Genomic DNA, 18,554 nt, shown 5'->3' with positions numbered 1-18,554 from the left:
TCGTCCCCGAATACCATCCTCTACAGCAGTTCGCCAACTTAAATGAGATGCTTGGACCTAGAGGGCGTGTGGGTTAGCATTGCAACTAGAAAGAGAGCCCGATTGGCCACGAGGGGTTGCTTACCTGAAGTATGCCCGCAGATACATGATCTGCCAAACCCAAAGAGCAATTAGCAGGAAGGTCGTGGTGAAGCCAAACCACTTCACGCGGTTGTTCGTGCTCTCGTTCGTGTCTCGCAGTTTCTGTTCCCGGGTGCGCAGGTACTCCATCTCGCTGACGACCTCGGCAACCATCTCCTCGATGCGTCGGAGATCTGCCTCGACGGGCTTGAGCTTCTCGGTAGCCTGGATTGCGGACCAGTCCTTTGCGTCGGCGCCGATATCTATGTCGAGCTCGACTTGGCGGCTGGGGTTTTCGACGTATTTGGCTGGCGACATGTCAATACGGAAGACTCAAGTTCGCACAGAAAAGGTGGGGTGGGGGATTTCTTCATACATCCGGTCAGAATATTTTGGAAGCATACTTCGAACGCGGCGTCGGCATGAGACGTGAAGACTGTCCGCTGCTCGCCCGTGACGTCCTTGGGCTTCCCGTAATCGTTGCCGACCGTGTCCCGGATCTAGACGATCGAGTCAATATCATCCCGGTTCGCAATTGGGCTTCGATGTCCTTACGTGCATGTTGACAGTCATGCCGTCACCCTTGTGCCCGCTGATGGTAGCCGTGACGACCACCAACGTGTCCTTGGCGACGAAGTTCTGTATGCAGCGCCATGCCTTGTGCTCGTGTGCAGAGTGTGCCGGCATGTCGAATTTAAGAGCTTCGGAACAAGAAATGAGCAGCAGGAAGCTGCAGGCATATTGCAGCAGCCATCTTGGGAAGGCCATTGTAGCTGAGTGTGAGATTGTACGGACAATATCTCCCTCGAAGTCACCCGTGCAGGACAAGAAACGGGAGAATGTCGATATGTAAATCTGTCGCGTTCCGTTTGGGCTTAGCGGTGGCAGCTCAGGAGTTGGTGGGGCCTCTTGTCCAATATAGCCAATCAGTGTTCTCTAGCGGGTGGCCATTTACTGTGTCTCCCGCCGCTTGATTTCAGCCTCGCAACTACCTACAATAAATTGTTAGCTCGCCTGACAAGCTCAACGCGAAGAAAGGATTCGTATTTTTCCCAGAGTCCTCATCTGAAGGTCCAGGATACCAATACCGACATTCAAGATGCCGAAATGTCAGTGCCCCCTCCCAAAATTTCCATGACTTCATGATTTGCAGCTCTTGGGCCTTGGACTAACGCCAACCACTTCCAGTCTTCTGCGACTACTGCGATGTCTATCTCACGCACGACTCGATGAGCGTGCGCAAAGCCCACAACACTGGACGCAACCACCTGCGCAATGTGATCGACTACTACCAACGTGTGTCCGCCATCCTTCCCATACCACTCTAGTTTCCCTTTGCCTTCTCCTTCCACTCTCCCCCAAACCTTTCCCCCCCACAAGCTAACCATGTCTCTCTTCTCCCCGCCCGCAGAAATCGGCCACGAAAAAGCCCAATCAGTCATCGACTCCATCACCTCCTCCTACGCCGCCGAGGGCCAAGCCCACGCCAACCCCATGCTCCCACAGAACCAACCCGGCGGCGGCCTCAGCGGCATCGGCGCCTTCCCGCCTCCACTGCCCTTCGCCTTCCCCCCGGGCGGCATGCCCCCTCCCTTCCCAGGCATGCCCGGCGGCCTACCGCCCCCCCCGCCCGGCGCCTTCGCCCCCCACCCCGGCGGCCCCGGCGGTGCGCGCGGCATGCCGCCGATGCCGCCCTTCATGCCCAACCCTGCCGGCGGACCGCCCATCCCCGCCCCGCCGGGAGCGGCCGGCGGCATGCCGCCCTTCCCCCTGCCGCCCGGAATGCCGCCCTTCCCGCCACCGGGCGCCGCTGGCTCGCCGCCCGCCAACTTCCCGTTCCCGCCGCCCATGGCGCCTCACTTCGGCCATGGGGGGCCGCCGGGACAGGGGGACAGGGATAGGAGGTGAGGTGCTCTGCTCGGAGAGGAAGAGAAGGCTAGAATGGAAGAGGTCTGCTAGAGAGGTCTTGGGGGGGTGCGCCAGGTTTTGGCCAGCGGCGATTAAGGCGTTAAGAGGGGAAAAAAGAACTAGGGTTTTTTGTTCTTTCTTGCTGGGAGAGGTGTGTGTGATATTGATATGTATACCAACAACCCCGGTTTTCGCTCGAGTGTGGAGGGGAGGAAGCCTGCCTTGTACGAGCTGATACCCGCCGTGGAACGGTGTGCGCGGAGAAGCACATATTTTGCTAGCCATCAGGGCCCGCGACTGAGAGACGACGTTCCAGTTGCTTTGTTGAGGGAGGAGATTACAGCTAAAATCCTCGATTATAAAGCAATCTGCCACCATTCATCCATCCTTCTTTGGCGTTGGTCGCAGTCGATTACGGAGCTTTAATTCATAACTGACCTGGCTTGACTCACTACAAGGAAAGGAGAAAAAGCAAGCTCCTACGAGCTCCCATGGTTTAGATATCAATGGTATCATAACAAATCACTATCTATAGGGGTACAGCTTCTTGCATGTAGAGCGGCCTTGCCAGCCTTGCAGCTCTTCCTTCGGACCCGTCCGCCGCTGCTCGAAACAACAAAAATGGTCATGTCTCATTTGATATCCCGCGTGTGCGAACTCCTTCCCACCCAAAAGCCCGCCAGCAACCCGACCTCGCCTAAACCGGCTTCGTGCCCCAGCAGTTGTCTCCTCGTTATAGTCATCAGTCAGGTCTTCTTGGGGGCGGAAACCGTAGCAATTGTGTGTGAGAAAGGACATAAAAATGAAGCGAAATGTGCCACACCGCCTCGCCAACCCGGTCATTCGGTCATCATTGGTCATGACGGGATAGTATCCCGGTCGTCTCTTGGCTTGCTTTCCTTCTTGGTGAACCCTTCGAAACTGTTGGACGACGTCTTTTGAAAATGTAAGTGTCAAACATGTCGTGACTGATTGAAAGCATCCCGCCAGCTACTCCTCCTGATCACGTCTCCCACACCATCTCTAACCTCGCGGGGCCCGCTGATCTTCAGCCGCAATTCTCTGCTCCTCTTCTCCCGTTGCCGCTCGCTGATCCTGCGAGGAAGGTTGTGGAAGCCGTACTTGTCAATCTTGCTGCCCAGTCCTGGAAGAAAATTTGGGAATATTGCAGCATCGGCCCCGCCTTTTGGATAGCGCCTAGAAAGACTGTTCGATCGCCAGAATCGGGGGCCACGACTTCTCGTCTCTTGGTCGGGGGCGGTATATGGCCGTTCATCGAGAGCCCGCGCTTGGCGACGAAGAGAATCCAGGCTGCGTCGCTGTTTTACCACGCGGAGACTCCCGCTGGCCGTGCGTCGAATGGACCGTTGTGCTGTCACACCAGATTCGACTGGAGCATAGTGGTCATCGTATTCATCACGGATCGGTAGAATGGCGAATGTGCGCTTCATGCGAGCGCTGAGGCTACGCCGAGGCGCTGGGCGATTATCAACCGGTGGGAATCTCACCATCTCCTCATCAGAAACATCATAAACCCAGTCATTCTCGTCTCTTGGGTAGTCGAAATGTGCAGGCCGCCAGAATGGGTGCAGTCTATTCTCATCTGCCGGCTCATCATCCTCAGTTGGATATGCTGACGATGCCGGTTTTCTGCCGCCCCTGGCGGTCCCATTTTCAGGCCGCTGCTTCTTGACATTTCTCGACAATGAGAAAGTTCGAGTCAGAAGGCCTGGATTGCGTGAAGCTGAGGGGCCATACTCCGAATGTCGTCGCAGGCTGAAAGTCCTCCGCAGTAGGGAGATTGGCCGCTGAGGTTCCTGAGGTGCCTCCTCAAAGTAATTTCCGAGACGCTCCTGTTTCTCCTGGGCTGGGGTAAGGCCTGATGGTGTCGCGGGGATAAATGTAATGACGGGTGGCTTGGGTAGCTCGGGCGGTTCGGGTGGCGCTCGGGGATTCCGGAGGGGAGAATCGACATCATCCATGGAGAATGTTGGCTGTGGAGGCGTGACGGGTCCGGTGACGCCAGGCTCCGTCGACTTAATTATGGGGGATTCTTGCTCCGGCGTTGTCTGTGGTTGCTCTAGGGACGAGCTCTCGGAAGGCTTGTTGGAATGGTTGACCACAAGAACAGACTTGTTCTGGTGCGGATAGATATTCACGGCCAACGCCTCGGATACTTCGGCGTGGGAAGTCACTGTCGTTTCAAGTGAAGCCAGCGAGAACGGCGTCTTCTGAACTGACAGCCGTCTCCCATAGAAAGGATCACCGTATCCGTCCTCATGTGCTCCGTGGCTATGAGATTCCTTGCCAGACTTGTTGGATTCGAAAGATGGGATGAGCCGTATCGCGATCTCTGAGGATGCATGCTTTTGCTCCACCAGCCCAGGGTTTGTATGCAGAGGTTGTCGTCTTGCTGCTGCTCTCTCAGAAGCTTGTGGTTCTGTGGGGTCCTTCGGAGAAAGCGATTGCAGGGCCTTGCGAGTTTGTTGGGCTTGAAAGGCGTTGTGAGCTTCCAGGCTTTGCGCAGTGAGAGACCCTGCTCGAGAAGTGTTCCGGCTCGTGGGCGCTGACAATGAGGAAGAGCGAGCAGGCACAACAGGAGGATAATCGATTGTGCGCTGATCGCCGGGGCGAGATCCGTCCGACCCAGACAGCGTCCTACTACGCCGCGTCGGTCTCTCGAAGTGTGGAGTCGTGCCCTTCGACGATAGGGGAATAGGCGTGGAGCTCAAACTCTGGCTTCGTTTGGACCTCCTACTGCTTGTCGATCGAAGAGAAGGTTCTTTGCTATTCGACTTGACCGATGAGCTTCGACCCGGGATGACGATGACGGGGATGGCTCCATTCTTGTATATCTCTCGGCGCGCTTTACGACTAGATATCGAGTTGAAGGTTGCGGTAGAAGCGGTTCGTTCACGCCCAGCCTGACCACTCGGTCGCTCTTGATTCCTCGGATCGTCTGACGGTAGCGAAGTCGGGAATGAGCCTGTCGAGGACAGGTCTAGCCCGGAATCCCGTAACACAGCCTTCTTTTTCACATGCCTCAAGGTTTTACGGCGTTGGGGTGGTGCATCGACCAAGATCGCCTCCACGACTGTCGAAACAGTCGATCTTGTGGAAACGCCAGAGAACCTGCGGTGGTCCATGTTGGTTGAGGACTCGGAGACTGACGAGGCGGTCGACGGTTTGACTCGATCCGATACGACGCGGCGCGACGGATAGACGAGCGGGCTTTCCTGTAGTGATATGGATCGTAAGGCCTTCGTGGCATTTGTTTGGGCGACTGTAACATTTTCGACGACTTCTTGCTTGCTCCCGTTCATTCCAGGTTTTCGCTTCTTCACAGTCACATTCCTCATAAGATTATCGTCCCATTCCTGTTCGACCTCGCTCCCCGAAGCCCACCCTCCATCAAAACTTGCGAATTCCCGCCTGGTCCTTGGAGTCAAATCATCTTCAGCACCCGACTCAGGACCAAGACCCAAGCCCACAGTTTGCGGACCAGACTCCGCCTCCACATCTACCTGCCGAACAGTGTTCTGTGACGTACGAGCAGACGGCGGCTTTGGGCGTATGGTGGACTTTTCGTCTTCGTCCTCAGATGAATATGGGTTCTCCGGAGCTGTCCTGAAAGATTCTGTTCTCGAGTCAGTCGTCGTCTTCGACGGCATACGGTCGTAAATCGGGGGTCGCAGCTTTGGACGCCGATCTGCAGGGCCCGGCGGAGTCCTCTCGGGGGTGAGGTTCGGCGTGGGCGGGGTTCGTTGGTCGGTTGGTGTCACCGGGCTAGTTGCTTGAACGCGCTCGGTGTTCTGAATGGGACTTGCAACGTAAGTCGGACTCGAAGGGAGGGTGGAGTGGCTCGACGATGGGTTCCGGGAATGGACCGGTGGAGTTGGAGGGAGGTCTGGTCCTCCCACGGTTTTCCTCGACTGATGCTTCAGAGTAGGGATCGACGCCTGTGAGCCGGAGCTCTTCGGAGAGGTATCGATCTCCAAACCATACACTGGCGCCACAGAGCGGGGCGAACCATTCACGCCAACAGGCTTCCCTTTACTTGGATGTGGAAGAACCTTGTGTTTCTTGAATAGCCGTTGCCCAGCCAGGCCATTCAGAGTTGTAGATGACGCATAGTCGGCGGGCGGGAGGATGCCCATCACGGATGATGGGGTCGGCCTAGAGCCAGCACTTGCCGTCATCTTGATCGACAGCCTATATGGGGCATCAAGACTCGACCATTCCCAAGTCCGTTCCTAGGCTTTAATCGGCGAAGCCTTGTAGCAGAGAAAACATCGCATGTTGGGACCGTTGAACGGTAAAGGAGATAACGGCGTAGTGGGCGGGCCAGTGGGGGGAGGCCGATCCAAGTTCAAATCTCCTCTCTTTGTTCGGCGTTGGACGTTTGCGCTGAGTACGGCGGGTGGCAAGTCTGACTGTCGTGGTCAAAGATGTCGCGGGCAATGCCGTTCACCAGTCAAGCTGCCACAAAGGCCAAGTCGCACAATATCGCAGGTCCAGTCAGGTCTGGGCGCATGGCGCTGAGAGGCCAGCGACTCGATCCGAGGGGCTGGGTATTGTTAGAACGGAAACGTGGGCGACTGCTGCTTGGTGGGCTGGTGCAGCTGGCGACACCTGATACGGAATTCCACACGCTGAGGGCGAAGTGGGCTGTAGAATGGAAGTACGCAAGTCTTCGCGGATGAAGGGGGCGAGGTTGACGAAACAGCTGCTTTCCCGCACAACAGAGACGGATGGGGAGAGTGATTGGCGGTGATCCGCTCTAGGACTTCAGTGTCTAGCGCAGTACGGGCGAAATTGGACAGGCTGGGCAGGGCTCAGTAGGTAGGTGCCACCGGCTTGGTGGTAGGCAGTAACACCCATGCGGCGGGACAAGAGGGGCTGGGAGTTGGCGAGGTACCTCCTTGGCGGGGCAGAGTGACCCATCACCCGCCACCTCCTTGGGTTTAGCCCCCCACTATCACTGCCTGCCTCACAGAAACCTCCGTCTGGAAGACTCGAGGAGCAGCAATGTGTAACTCGATGCCGTCACAGAGACCAGTTACATCGCAAGGACAAGGGTCTGGCTCCGCTCTGCAGGATAGCCATTACTACAACCTGCGGCGTGCACGACGTGCCCGTTGTGTTACAAGGCAAGGAGAAGGGCACCATCCCATCCCTGCCATTCCCCCCTTTCCCTCCTCTCCAGGCTATTGGCCTATTGCAGCGGCAACCTCATGCTGCAGCGTCGGCCGGTCACCAGACAAATCAGCTCACGAGGGCCGGCACAAGGCTGTCCGCTCTCTGCAAGACCTGCATACTATAGTCTGCACAGAAGGCCGAGGCGAATCAGCGACTAGCATCGCTCTTTCCCGCAGGCCTTGGATGCTGCGAGCACAGGACTAATTTGGATTCTTTGCCCGTCGCACCTTCCTTCGAGATGTCCCTGATGTCTCTGGCATCCACTCCGATGTGGATTTGTGCAACTCCGCAGATCAGGACTCCGGTTCGGCACGGCGCCTGTTTCTACAGAGTCGGTCTTCGGACGAGGCAAACTCAATTTGCAACTCTACGGCCAAAGACCGCAATGCTGGCGATTGGGTAAGTTCCATGCTATTCTTGCCACATGGTGAAAGGAAGCTACAAGGCGCGCTTCACTCCTCCAAGCCCCTTATTAGAATGCCAACCAACCCAGGTCATGTTCTGCCACTTGGGATACTCAATATGAGGCATCTCGCTTTGCGAACAAATCCTGCAACCACTAGCAGTCAGCCATCCCCATGAAAGCCAACAGGCTACCAAGCAAGCTGCTTCATCGATGGAATAACCTTACCTGCGCCGTTTCATAGCTTCTACGACTGCTGGTCTCTACGCTGTGGCGGAATAAGTCGAGCCTGAAGCTCGAATGAATTCGCAGTCCCTCCCGATTGCCAACTGTATGCATTCCATTACTTTTGGGACTTCCCATGGTCGTTTTGCAATTGGTTCCCAGGCGCTGCGTCACCCAGCTCGGACAGCACAGATTGGCCAGCAGTCGTACACAAGAAAAATCTTGAGAATAAATTCCAACACGAACGTTTACCCTCTATTTTCTATAACAAGCCACCGAATCTTTCATCCTTACCTGGTTGAGCCAGTGCCACCAGTGGATAGCATTATTTGACTTTGGACACCAGCGCGTCGTATAAACAGACAGACCTTGTTCCCTCTGTTCCCCGCCTGGTATTTGCCAATGTTCTCCTCCCCTGAGACTCTGGTCGAGTCTTCACTACAAAACCGATGAGCAGGAGAATCACACCTAAATCTAAACTCATTCAATGGTACTGGAATGCGGCGACGTCCCAGTGAGCTCGTTAAGCATACTCCCCCCTCGGAATGCCCATCGTATCGAGACCCGCAAAGAGTCGCAGGAGATGGACCTCAGACGTTCGGCGGCCGCCATCAGGGCCGCGACCATCAACCATCATGCACTTCTACCATGTGTGCCAGAAATGTTGCACTCCTACGACACCCATATGTCATTCGATCCGGGGATGGTCTGAGTGACTAATGACGACTATGGGCCTGAGACCTAATGCAGAATCGGGCTTGCCGACGTTCGCGAGATTTGACATCATTGACACTGACGATGTCATAAAAAAAAAAAGATCAAGGAGTTAAACTTGGTGTATCTGTCCCTCGACATTGATACTATCGGCTCAGCTGGTGAGTGGTCCCTTCGGGCCGACCTGGAGGTATTGTACCCTATGGCCTGGGCAACACTGGTCTCTGCAAGCTAAATCCAGAAGTTAGTAGATAGTCGACAAGAAAACTCGCGAGTTCGAGGTCTTGGCAGCTATGGTCAATGAAAGCCTCCTCAGCCTTGTGGGGTGGCAAGGATAGGCTGCGCTTCCGAGCTCGCCGGCGCTTGCTGATCTCTGCCTAACGTACGATTGTCTTCAAGACTCCAGCACAATGGAGGACGGAGTAGCTCCTACGGCAAATACGACCGAGACTGCCCGAGGATCAGGACAACATGTCGACAAGTCAACGAGTCACCCATATCAAGATCAACTTTCCAAGGGGGTCTTGTCACCTCTCGTCTCCCGGCGTGAGATTTCGGGTGGTGTGCAGACCTTGTGTTTTCGGAAAGCGAAACTTCATCCTCTGGACCCCTTCCTCGCTATCACACTCGCTTTCTTCCCTCTTTTTAATTTCACATTTTCCTTCTTCGCCTTCGTCTTCTGATCTTCTGATCTCCTGCTTCTTCTTGACCACACCGGCACCGATATTAGGCGACCTGGTTCTAGAAGCCCGGGTTCTCTGTTTAAGCCTTCAGAACGGTCTTTGTCGGCACATTGCACGTGGGACTGTCTCACAAATCCAGGGCCAAGGAAGGAAAAGGGACGTCAAACTCCATCGCTAAAGAAGCTTACACGCTACGCTTAGTTATGCTTTTTATAGATTCTCCATTTCCATTTCCGGCCTCTGTATTATCCGCCTCAACCGCGTCATATTTCCGCAAACAGCGATATTCAGAGCCGCAATCTTAGAAGCTAAGGAGGGGAGTTTGGAGCAGGGTGAGTGATAATTTCGATGAATCAGTATATAGGTACTGTGTCGTGATTGGTTGTTAAAGCACCAGCCTCAGGGGTCTTCTCCAATCTTTTTGAGTTACAGCTACCTGCTATGTAGTGAGTGGCGTGTCAGGGCTCCAAACCCAACCTCAACCTTCATGGTTTTCACCCTGCTAATCCCTCCAGCTCTATTCCCAACAGGATCCAGACATGTGTGGAGGTGTGACTTGGTAGGTAATTATAATGTCTCTTCCACCGTGTATAAATGAACCATTTCCGGACCCTGCGTGCAGCGTCCTTGTTCTTTCCATTTTTCAGTGCCTGGCCTAGCCGTTACATCTCACATTGTGTTTATAAGTATCCGATCTGATCTCAAGATCACCCCTCGCTTGAATTAAGGTCAAGACATATTGTGTCTTAGCTTATACCTGTTCCTGTTCCTCGGCCTTCTCGTTCGTTATCCTCTTGGCTCAACGCGACAAATCAAGATGAAGAACGCCGTTGTCCTCAGCTTCCTCAGCGCCACTGTGGCCGTTGTCAGTGCCCAAGATAACGCGACACAGCCCTGTCTCAGGCCCAACGCCGCCTTCTGCGCGGGAGACTCCCTCAAGACCGATATCATCATCCGATGCGACTCCGAGGGCAGGGGCCAGGCCGGCCGATGCAGTGATGTATGTTGTTTGTTCACACCCAGTATCCCCATGACAGATAGGACTAACGCTGTTCGTCAGAATCTCGCCGGCGAGCCTCCTGTTGGCGACACGCCAGCTCTATGCTGGCAGACAGACAGCGAGAGGGGCGATGCTGCGTGTGAGAAGAACTGTGTGGTCTTCGGCAGCTCTGACAATGCCAATGGCACTTTCACCCTGCCGCCCGCAATCTGTACCCCGTCACGGACTGCGAACTTCACCGCTCTTCCAACCAAGGTCATTGGTGGCGGTGGGACCGGTGTTACCGGTCTCCCGACCCCATCGCCAAATAGGACAACCGTTAGCGAGACCTCCATCGGCCCCGTGACTAAAATCGGCGGCGCGACAGGCCAGCCGATCCCCCCGACGAGGACCGCCGAGGCCAGCATACTCCCGACTCGCGGATCTGGAGCCAGAGCCAAAGCCAACACGGCTGCTGGAGCCCTCGCTCTCGTCGGTCTGGCAGCTGTCTACCTTCTCTGAGTTCAGGGCGAGACGGTGACTCTCACGCCCGAATCAAGCTGTGCCGATTAATATTTTGTGGCCTGTTTGGAGTCACTTGAGCTGGGCACGGCATAAATGCATGCACATACTTTTAAAATGGAGGAGGCGGATTTTCTCATTTCTAGACAGTAAAGGGTGTACGTAGAATAATGGTATAGAGCACTACAAAAGGGAAACTGGTTAATGGGGTAAGAAAATAGGCGATGAGTCCCAGACAGAGAATGAAACTTATTAATATGTAAACTCCAACCTCTCGTTTTCTCCTGGTTGCCCCTGATGGAGGTGACTCGCCACACATTGGGGTTATTTATGCCTTCGGGGGATGGAGAGACTGGTGCCATGGGTATGACATGCCAAACAGGAAATAGGTGTCTTTCACGTTTGAGTTGGGAGATCTCATGGAGGTTTAACATGTTGATTTTTTAGGTTATTATCCTTTCCTCTTCAGAATGGATTCCCCATCACTTCTTGGCCAGGTCGGCAGATGCACCGGCTTCATCAACCCACCACTCTCGAAAGAGCCGAAGCCTCTCTGTTCGTTCCTTGATCAACCGTCTCCCAGGCTCCGTCTTAATCATCCCCTCCAGACGCACGAGCTTCTCATCAAGGTGATCCATCGACCCCGCCATGCTGCGGCCGGTCTTGGCGCCGCCGTAGGTGAACAGGCGGCCGATGCCGACGGCGCCGACGGCGTCGATGCGGTCTGCGTCCTGGACGACGGCTAGCTCGGGGTGTTCCGCGATCAGGGCCCTGGTGCGCTCCGGGTCGCGTACCTCGCCCGTGTAGCTGACGCCGAGGCAGACGGCCTGCACGGCGGCGGCCAGCTCCGGCGGGGCCCCGAGGTCGCAGAGGATGCTGGACACGGCCGTCGTCGGGTCCTCGCCGGGCCGCAGGTACTTCCTGTCGCCGACGTCGTGGAGCAGCGCCGAGAGGACGACGATGCGGGGGTCGAGGGCCGGCTCGACGGGACTCTCTGACGCGATGCGGCGCGCGAGGCCGACGACGCGCTCGATGTGGTCGAAGCTGTGTGACGCGTCGTAGTTGCTCATGTACGACTTTACGTACTCGGTCACGGACTTGACCAGGGGATCATTGTCTAAGAAATCCATGGCTGCTACCTGGTGCTGGACCCTTGAGGGCTGAGGAGGCCAAACCCCGTTGGTGGGGTGCAGCTGGAAGTCGGTGTAAGGCTCGGTGTGTTTTGCCCCGTTGCCATGATGACAATTGGGCAGAAAATCCGCTAGATTTGGCGGTGAGTCGGTCAACTACAGCCACTGCTTGGTTCTACAGATTCGCGGACTTTAGCAACCAATACGTCCTCATCTGAGGGATTGACGGGACGTCATCTCCGGGACACCTCTACTTTTCTGCCCGTACGGTTTTGCCCATGTGGTTCTGTCCATGTGGCTTGTTGGCGGCAACCGATCTGTTGGAGTTCTGGACAATCGGATCGGTCCGCCTAAGCGCCCAAAGATCTACAGCGATTCAGGCAAAACGCTACTGATTGCGATTACACAATATGAATGTTGTATTGCCGGCGCACGGGCAGTCAGACGCGAGCTTTGATGCAGGAGCTGGCGGCTATGGTCCAAGGGATGAGTAGGCGACATGAATAGGGCATCTAGCCTACCATCGCGTAGAGGTCGGCAGCCGAGAGTCGCATCTCAGCAGACATCAGCATATAGATACGGTCGCCAGCATCGAAATAGTGCCTGAATATGGCGTTGATACCCCTTGCCATGTCCCCGCAGAGCTACCCTCTACGAGTGAGGAGATGTGATGACCGATATCGAATATGACGGCGTTGTAGCCCAGCTCTCCAGCTCTCCTGCCTTCCTTCTTCGCGCTGGGAGAAGAAGCCTTGAGAGAGAGGTACTACTATGTACATACCACAGTATCACTTGAGCCAATTGGCGACCAGAGGTGAGTGTCACTGAAGCCCACCACACCATGCAGCGACAATCTGTGATTCGTTGCGGGTAGAATTCTGATTGGGCGACGGCCAGGAACTGGTCCATGCAAGACGCAGTGCGTGACAACCCGGAAGCTTGGAGGAAGAGACGACTTGCATGCGATTGGCGTCCTGCAAGCCTCCATTGGCCAATCGACACAGGGTTGTAGACGCCCAGCTATCCCGAGAAAGGCTTAGTGCAGTTATTGATGGCATCTAGTCGAGTCCCCCACTTAATTTAACCGCCCATCGCACAGTAGTGTGCCTTTGGAGAGGACTTGGATTGCAGCTTGGTCATGTTGATGACCAGGAGGCACCTGGGAAGACTGGTGGGAACCTGCAGCCTTTTCGATCTGTGATATTGATTACCTCCTGCAACGCCTGCAAGTCCCTCTCGGGATTGGATTGTTCAGTGATAGCAGCATGTGCCGGCTTGCAGTCCCCACCGGCGGTCCTCCGCTCGCCGAGGTGGACTGGGTCTCTCATGTGTGACCACCACCACCACCACCACCACCATGTTGCTGCCATCTCGTATAAGAGTTGTCGCCCTCTCCCTCCATATCCTCCCCTTCTTCTTTTCTCTTCTTCAGCAAGCACTCAAACTTCTAAGACCGGTCTCTGTTTTCCTCTGCCCCCCCTTTTTTTGCTATTCTTCTTCAAAGAGCTGTGCTCTTCTAATTCAACTTTTTTAATACCCAGAAAACCAAAAACTCCAAAATCACAGTAGTTGCTGGTCTCTACTGCCCCCCTAATTCACCACCGTCCATCCCTCAAAACAAATTCTGGTTTTACTTGCTCGCAAACCGCTCTTCAAACACCCAAGGATATCTCAAGTAGTTAAATTTCTGCATCCATTCATTGACAACAAGTCATCATGTCGGCTATTCAGATGTCATTCTCTCTCCGCGTCTCTTCTGGCGTCAAGTCTGTTCATCTTCTCGGTTCCTGGGACAACTACGTCGGTCAGCTCCCCCTTTCCAAGGACAAGACTTCCTCGAAGTCCGGCTCGTGGAAGGGCACGTTCCGCTTCCAGCCCACGACCCTTGAGGCCGGCCAGCGCTACTGGTACTACTACATCATCGACGGCTACCATGTCTCGCACAACCCCAGCGAGAAGTCCACCCTTGAGCCCACCACTGGCCGGGAGCTGAACATCCTCGATGTGCCCAAGTCTTCCTCCAAGTCATCTTCCTCTTCTTCCAAGAGCTCCTCGCGCCACTCTTCCAGCTCTTCCAAGTCCAGCAAGTCCAGCAAGTCCGGCTCTCGTCTCTCCGTCGAGATCCCTAAGGGTCGTCCCCTGTCTGTCTCCCAGATCAAGTCCCCCAGGCCGATCTTACCCAACGCGACTCACAAGGTTGTCAACTTCGACGAGGACGAGCTCAGCAACCACTTCGCTGCCACTGGCATCTACGAGGACGATGAGGACATCATCACCGACTTCGGCTCTCCCGTCTCCAGCACTGGCTCCAGCCTGTCCTACCGCTCCGACAGCTCCAGTCCCAGCAGCCAGCTCTCCGGCTACAGCACTCCCGCCTCGGACTGCAGCTCGTGCACCTGCGAGCGCTACGGCATCACCCGCAAAGGCGACCGCGTCCTCCTCGACTGCGGCGGCTCCCGCTGCGGCTACTCGGACTCGTGCTCCAGCTCCGAGGACGAGGAAGGCCACGTCCCCGGCAACTCCCGCCGCAACGGCATCATCGTCCGCCACTAGATGGCCATCACCCACTGCCTCGGGCGAGGAAGACGAGACCCAAAAAAATCGCGTGGAGACCTAGCAGGGGCTTCGGGATCACCGCCATCCAGAGAAACCTCGAGAACATTTTCACGACGTCCAGGCCGATTCGTTTGGAATGAAAGGCCGTTCACTCATTTCGACCGAGCTGGGAGAGACCTTCTTGGTCTCTCGGCACCAGTCTCGTGTCGCTTGTTGTTAATTCAACCCCCGCACCCAGCGTGCGCAACTGGTGTACAAACTGATGGCTTGGCCGGTTCTGGGCCATTCAGGGAGTCACCGTCACCCACGACGGGTCGATGCCACGACGCCGCGATTCCCATTCCGCACCTCTTGCGACCGGGTCTCGCGGCTGTCGTCTGCGCCTTGAGATAATAATTATTTTGTCAACCCAGAGTACCCGTCTCCGCCTGGTGGGGAGACGGGTCCTTGCTCTGAAAGTACTTCTGCGGAGGGATATTGGTCGGCTTCTGGGGATAGTTGAAGCTGCCAACATCATGTCAAGTAGTGGTCTTGGACCGGACTAATGTACGCAAGCAAGGAAAGTCTGAGCTAGCCATATTTGTGAAGGGGAAGAGGGGTTGAGGCAGAAAGTTCAACGTACTGCCGCCGTGGGTACAATCGGGTAGACGACTGTTGAATCTATTCATTGGACCTGATGCCTTCAATTTTCCGCGATTGAAATGTGATGATGCCTTGGATCATTGATATGATATGTGACTGCCAAGCTCTTATAGAGCCCAAACGAACGAGAATTCATTGAAGAAGTCCGAATTTGCAAGGCTCGACTTTTCCCGCCCTGCGCGTATTAACCAGCCGATGATCAACTGGAGATCTGGCTGTCCTTGCCTTCGAATTAACACCTTCGTATTTGCCAGGTGGGAATCACGTACAAATATCACATTACTGCACGTCTCTGCTAAAAGTAGCATATGTGGTTCAGTTGAGTTCTTTAACCGCCTCGCCTCAGGCACTAATAAGCCTGTGGAGGATTGACAGGGGTCGAATGTTGGGTATTCACGAATTACCTAATCCGTCGCATCAAATTCAGGTTGACTCAACTCAACTCAAGCTGCCCGCCTGGACCAGCCTCGACGACTCCGTTCGCACGACTCGCGAACAACTCAATTCTACTCGACCCGTCTTTAAGGCTCGCGTAAACCGAGTTACAAGCGCAAGATGCCTACCATCGCAGTAAACAAGTACGATCTCTTCGAGGAGCTCGGCGAGCGGTAAATCTACCCCACCATCCATCCCAATTGACCGTCAGGGTCTCTGCTAACTGGCTCCCAGCTTCACGCCCGAGAGCTTCCAAGCCCTCTGTTTCGATTTCGGCATCGAGCTCGACGAGGACACTGAGTTCGACGATCCCTCACGGCCGAAAGATGAGCCCCCTCAGCTCAAGATCGAGATCGGTGCGAACAGATACGACATGTTGTGCTTCGAGGGTATAAGCCAACATCTGAATATATTCCGCGGGACGGAAGAGCCGCCGAACTATCGGCTGCTTAAGGTGCCGGAGGACAAGATGCAGAGCATCACTGTGAGCAAGGAGACGGCCAGGGTTCGCCCGTACGTTGCTGGCGCCATCCTCCGGAACATCAAGTTCACCCAAGCATCCTATGACTCCTTTATGGCTCTCCAGGACAAGCTACACCAGAACCTGGCAAGGCAAAGAACGCTAGTATCCATTGGTACCCACGACCTCGATACTATCCAAGGGCCCTTCACGTATGAGGCCCTACCGCCGAAGGATATCAACTTCATCCCCTTGAACCAGACCCAAAAGATGAATGGCGAGGAATTGATGTCGTTCTACGAATCAGACAGGCATTTGAACCGGTATCTCCACATAATCCGCGATGCGCCCGTATATCCAGTCATCTACGATGCCAACAAGGTGGTCTGCTCCCTGCCCCCCATCATCAACGGAGAGCACTCCAAGATCACCACGGACACCACCAACGTGTTCATCGAGATTACGGCCACGGATCAGACGAAGCTGGATATAGTTTGCAACATCATGGTCGCAATGTTCTCTAGGCACTGTGCTGAGAAGTTCACTGTCGAACCAGTCAAGATCATCTCTGAGCACAACGGGTTGACCCGGATCACACCAAGCCTGGCACAGAGGACTATGGACGTTGAAGTGGACTATCTCAACCAGTGTTTGGGCCTCTCAGAATCCCCGGAAACCTTCTGCAAATTGTTGAAGAGGATGGCATTCACGGCTCAGCCATCCAAGGACAAGAATATCATTCAAGTCACTATCCCGCCAACTCGAGCAGACGTTTTGCACCCCTGTGATGTGGTGAGTTTCTCAATTTCTTGGCTCGGTAGAGCATTAAGATTCTACCCCCCATCCCCGCCGCGTGCCTTCTCTCTGGTGTCGGACGGGCCTCGAGTCGCCTAGAAAACATCGTGCTAACTGCGTATCGCACAGATGGAAGATGCTGGTGTTGCATATGGGTTCAACAGTCTCCCTCGCTCATCGCCAAACAAATCTGCAACTATCGGACAACCCCTGATGATAAACAAGCTCACCGATATTGTGCGTCATGAGTGCGCAATGGCAGGCTGGATCGAGGTTATGCCTCTCACTCTCTGCTCTCACGACGAAAACTTTGCGTGGCTGAACCGCACCGATGATGGTAAGACAGCCGTCAAGTTGGAAAACCCCAAGACGGCCGAGTATCAAGTCGTGCGGACATCCCTCTTGCCTGGGCTACTTAAAACCCTGCGCGGGAACTTGTCCGCGCGCCTCCCCTTGATGATAACGGAGGCTTCGGATATCGTCCTCAAGGATGACTCTCTCGAGCGACGCGTAAGTGCCAGGCGTGTCTAACAGTCACTGAATTGCGGGCTAACAATGACGTAAAGGCCAAGAATGTGAGACACTGGGCTGCCGCTTACTACGGCAAAACCAGCGGCTTCGAGGTTGTGCACGGGCTCCTTGACAGGGTCCTGTCGATGCTCCGCACTGCCTTCATCACACACGAGGAGGGTCTCGAGGGTAAGAGCGTCGATTACGACATTAAGGAGAACCCGACGAGGGCGAGCGGGTACTTCATCGAGGAAATCGACGAGCCCACCTTCTTCGGCGGGCGCGCAGCGGCCATCTACCTGCGACTTGACGGGAAGACGCAGCGGATTGGCGAGCTCGGAGTGCTGCATCCGACAGTGCTGGACAAGTTCGATTTGAAGTAAGTCGCGACCGTCTTGTTAACTCTAGCGATGAACGACACTAATCCGAGCGCAGATACCCCGTGAGCACCCTGGAGATCAACCTTGAGGTTCTGTTATAATCCTGTCAGACACCAGATAGAATTGCCGCCAGTATATGGTAGACAGCCGAAAACAATGAAAAAAAAGGGGTGACGAAATCTTTGGATCTACAGACCCTAGATACAAAATCAGCTAGCTTTTTTAACAAACCATTGATAGTGAAGATCATCGCTGTATACGCTCTTCTGAACATGTAACGGGACACTGTAGTCGGTAGCTGAGGAGCAACGTGGTCTCTGTCGCTCTTTGGCCCATTGAAATGGTCCTGGATCGATCATCTTCATTGTCTACTTCGTATGGCTGCCGAGGATGTTATTACCTAATAAGATATATCCGTCGGGTTAATTGGACAAGATAAGGTCTTCAAGGGACCTTGAAAGTCGGTGTAAGAACATGGCGATAATGTGGGGTCTGAGTGGCTTCAACCAACATGTTGACGCGGGGTTGAAAGGACCCCGCCATGCCCAATGGTTGGCAGAGACTTGGGGTCAGGGACTTTGCCCAGGGGAGGGCGAGACTAGCTTTCCCTCCTCTGTCACCTTCAATTCCCCTCGTGCTCGAAGCTAGGTTCTGAAACGGAGAGCTACCTACCTTCGACAAGCTCAACTGATTAATCCGGATCTCCCACACCACCAGCACTTCTTCCTCAGACACCTTTCTGCCTCACACCTTCACACCTTGCTTCCAGTACCCCCTCAAACCAGCCTCTCAAACGGCCATCTCCCAAAACAAAACAAAAAATGGCATCCTCCACACCAATCCCCATAATCGACTCCCACATCCACCTCTACCCAGAGGCTGAGCTCGACAGC

At 54.8% G+C, this 18,554-nt stretch overlaps 8 protein-coding genes across 8 annotated transcripts; 4 read left to right on the top strand and 4 right to left on the bottom strand.

Annotated features, from left to right (window-relative positions):
* Positions 1–38: 38 nt before the first annotated feature.
* On the bottom strand, positions 39–888 carry QBC33DRAFT_511843 (putative endoplasmic reticulum vesicle protein 25 protein; the record flags this gene model as incomplete). Its single annotated transcript, XM_060425873.1, has 4 exons — positions 39–57; positions 125–428; positions 497–620; positions 676–888. 4 exons carry the CDS (start codon positions 886–888, stop codon positions 39–41), a joined length of 660 nt encoding a protein of 219 aa, XP_060287263.1.
* A 331-nt stretch (positions 889–1,219) lies between these two features.
* Positions 1,220–2,028, top strand: QBC33DRAFT_555544 (U1 small nuclear ribonucleoprotein C-like protein; the record flags this gene model as incomplete). The annotated part of the gene is made up of 3 exons (XM_060429656.1): positions 1,220–1,229; positions 1,309–1,416; positions 1,532–2,028. 3 exons carry the CDS (start codon positions 1,220–1,222, stop codon positions 2,026–2,028), a joined length of 615 nt encoding a protein of 204 aa, XP_060287262.1.
* A 947-nt stretch (positions 2,029–2,975) lies between these two features.
* On the bottom strand, positions 2,976–6,351 carry QBC33DRAFT_228612 (uncharacterized protein). The gene has a single exon (XM_060422823.1). It carries the CDS (start codon positions 6,225–6,227, stop codon positions 2,982–2,984), a length of 3,246 nt encoding a protein of 1,081 aa, XP_060287261.1. The 5' UTR covers positions 6,228–6,351; the 3' UTR covers positions 2,976–2,981.
* Positions 6,352–10,069: 3,718 nt separating this feature from the next.
* QBC33DRAFT_511839 (uncharacterized protein) lies at positions 10,070–10,753 on the top strand (the record flags this gene model as incomplete). Its single annotated transcript, XM_060425872.1, has 2 exons — positions 10,070–10,252; positions 10,313–10,753. 2 exons carry the CDS (start codon positions 10,070–10,072, stop codon positions 10,751–10,753), a joined length of 624 nt encoding a protein of 207 aa, XP_060287260.1.
* Positions 10,754–11,235: 482 nt separating this feature from the next.
* On the bottom strand, positions 11,236–11,883 carry QBC33DRAFT_555541 (uncharacterized protein; the record flags this gene model as incomplete). The annotated part of the gene is made up of 1 exon (XM_060429655.1): positions 11,236–11,883. The coding sequence occupies one exon, from the start codon at positions 11,881–11,883 to the stop codon at positions 11,236–11,238; it is 648 nt and encodes a 215-aa protein (XP_060287259.1).
* A 991-nt stretch (positions 11,884–12,874) lies between these two features.
* On the bottom strand, positions 12,875–13,291 carry QBC33DRAFT_526651 (uncharacterized protein). Its single transcript, XM_060426908.1, has one exon. The coding sequence runs from the start codon at positions 13,251–13,253 to the stop codon at positions 13,020–13,022; it is 234 nt and encodes a 77-aa protein (XP_060287258.1). The 5' UTR covers positions 13,254–13,291; the 3' UTR covers positions 12,875–13,019.
* Positions 13,292–13,599: 308 nt separating this feature from the next.
* On the top strand, positions 13,600–14,436 carry QBC33DRAFT_555540 (uncharacterized protein; the record flags this gene model as incomplete). Its single annotated transcript, XM_060429654.1, has 1 exon — positions 13,600–14,436. One exon carries the CDS (start codon positions 13,600–13,602, stop codon positions 14,434–14,436), a length of 837 nt encoding a protein of 278 aa, XP_060287257.1.
* Positions 14,437–15,245: 809 nt separating this feature from the next.
* QBC33DRAFT_526646 (phenylalanine--tRNA ligase subunit beta) lies at positions 15,246–17,905 on the top strand. Its single transcript, XM_060426907.1, has 5 exons — positions 15,246–15,689; positions 15,751–16,768; positions 16,901–17,281; positions 17,338–17,660; positions 17,717–17,905. The coding sequence occupies exons 1-5, from the start codon at positions 15,637–15,639 to the stop codon at positions 17,760–17,762; spliced, it is 1,821 nt and encodes a 606-aa protein (XP_060287256.1). The 5' UTR covers positions 15,246–15,636; the 3' UTR covers positions 17,763–17,905.
* Positions 17,906–18,554: the final 649 nt, after the last annotated feature.

The sequence above is a fragment of the Phialemonium atrogriseum genome (genome assembly GCF_030411735.1).
Source record: "Phialemonium atrogriseum strain 8032-3 unplaced genomic scaffold QBC33scaffold_3, whole genome shotgun sequence".
Taxonomy (NCBI): Eukaryota; Fungi; Ascomycota; class Sordariomycetes; order Cephalothecales; family Cephalothecaceae; genus Phialemonium; species Phialemonium atrogriseum.
This window is presented reverse-complemented; position numbering and strand designations above follow the sequence as displayed.

Excerpts from the sequence above, each read along its gene's own strand:
- QBC33DRAFT_228612 (XM_060422823.1), bottom strand. The coding sequence starts at position 6,227 with ATGACGGCAAGTGCTGGCTCTAGGCCGACCCCATCATCCGTGATGGGC.
- QBC33DRAFT_526651 (XM_060426908.1), bottom strand. The coding sequence starts at position 13,253 with ATGGCAGCAACATGGTGGTGGTGGTGGTGGTGGTGGTCACACATGAGA.
- QBC33DRAFT_526646 (XM_060426907.1), top strand. The coding sequence starts at position 15,637 with ATGCCTACCATCGCAGTAAACAAGTACGATCTCTTCGAGGAGCTCGGC. Across the intron at positions 15,690-15,750 it reads TTCGAGGAGCTCGGCGAGCG|CTTCACGCCCGAGAGCTTCC; the intron begins GTAAATCTACCC and ends ACTGGCTCCCAG. Across the intron at positions 16,769-16,900 it reads TTTTGCACCCCTGTGATGTG|ATGGAAGATGCTGGTGTTGC; the intron begins GTGAGTTTCTCA and ends CGTATCGCACAG.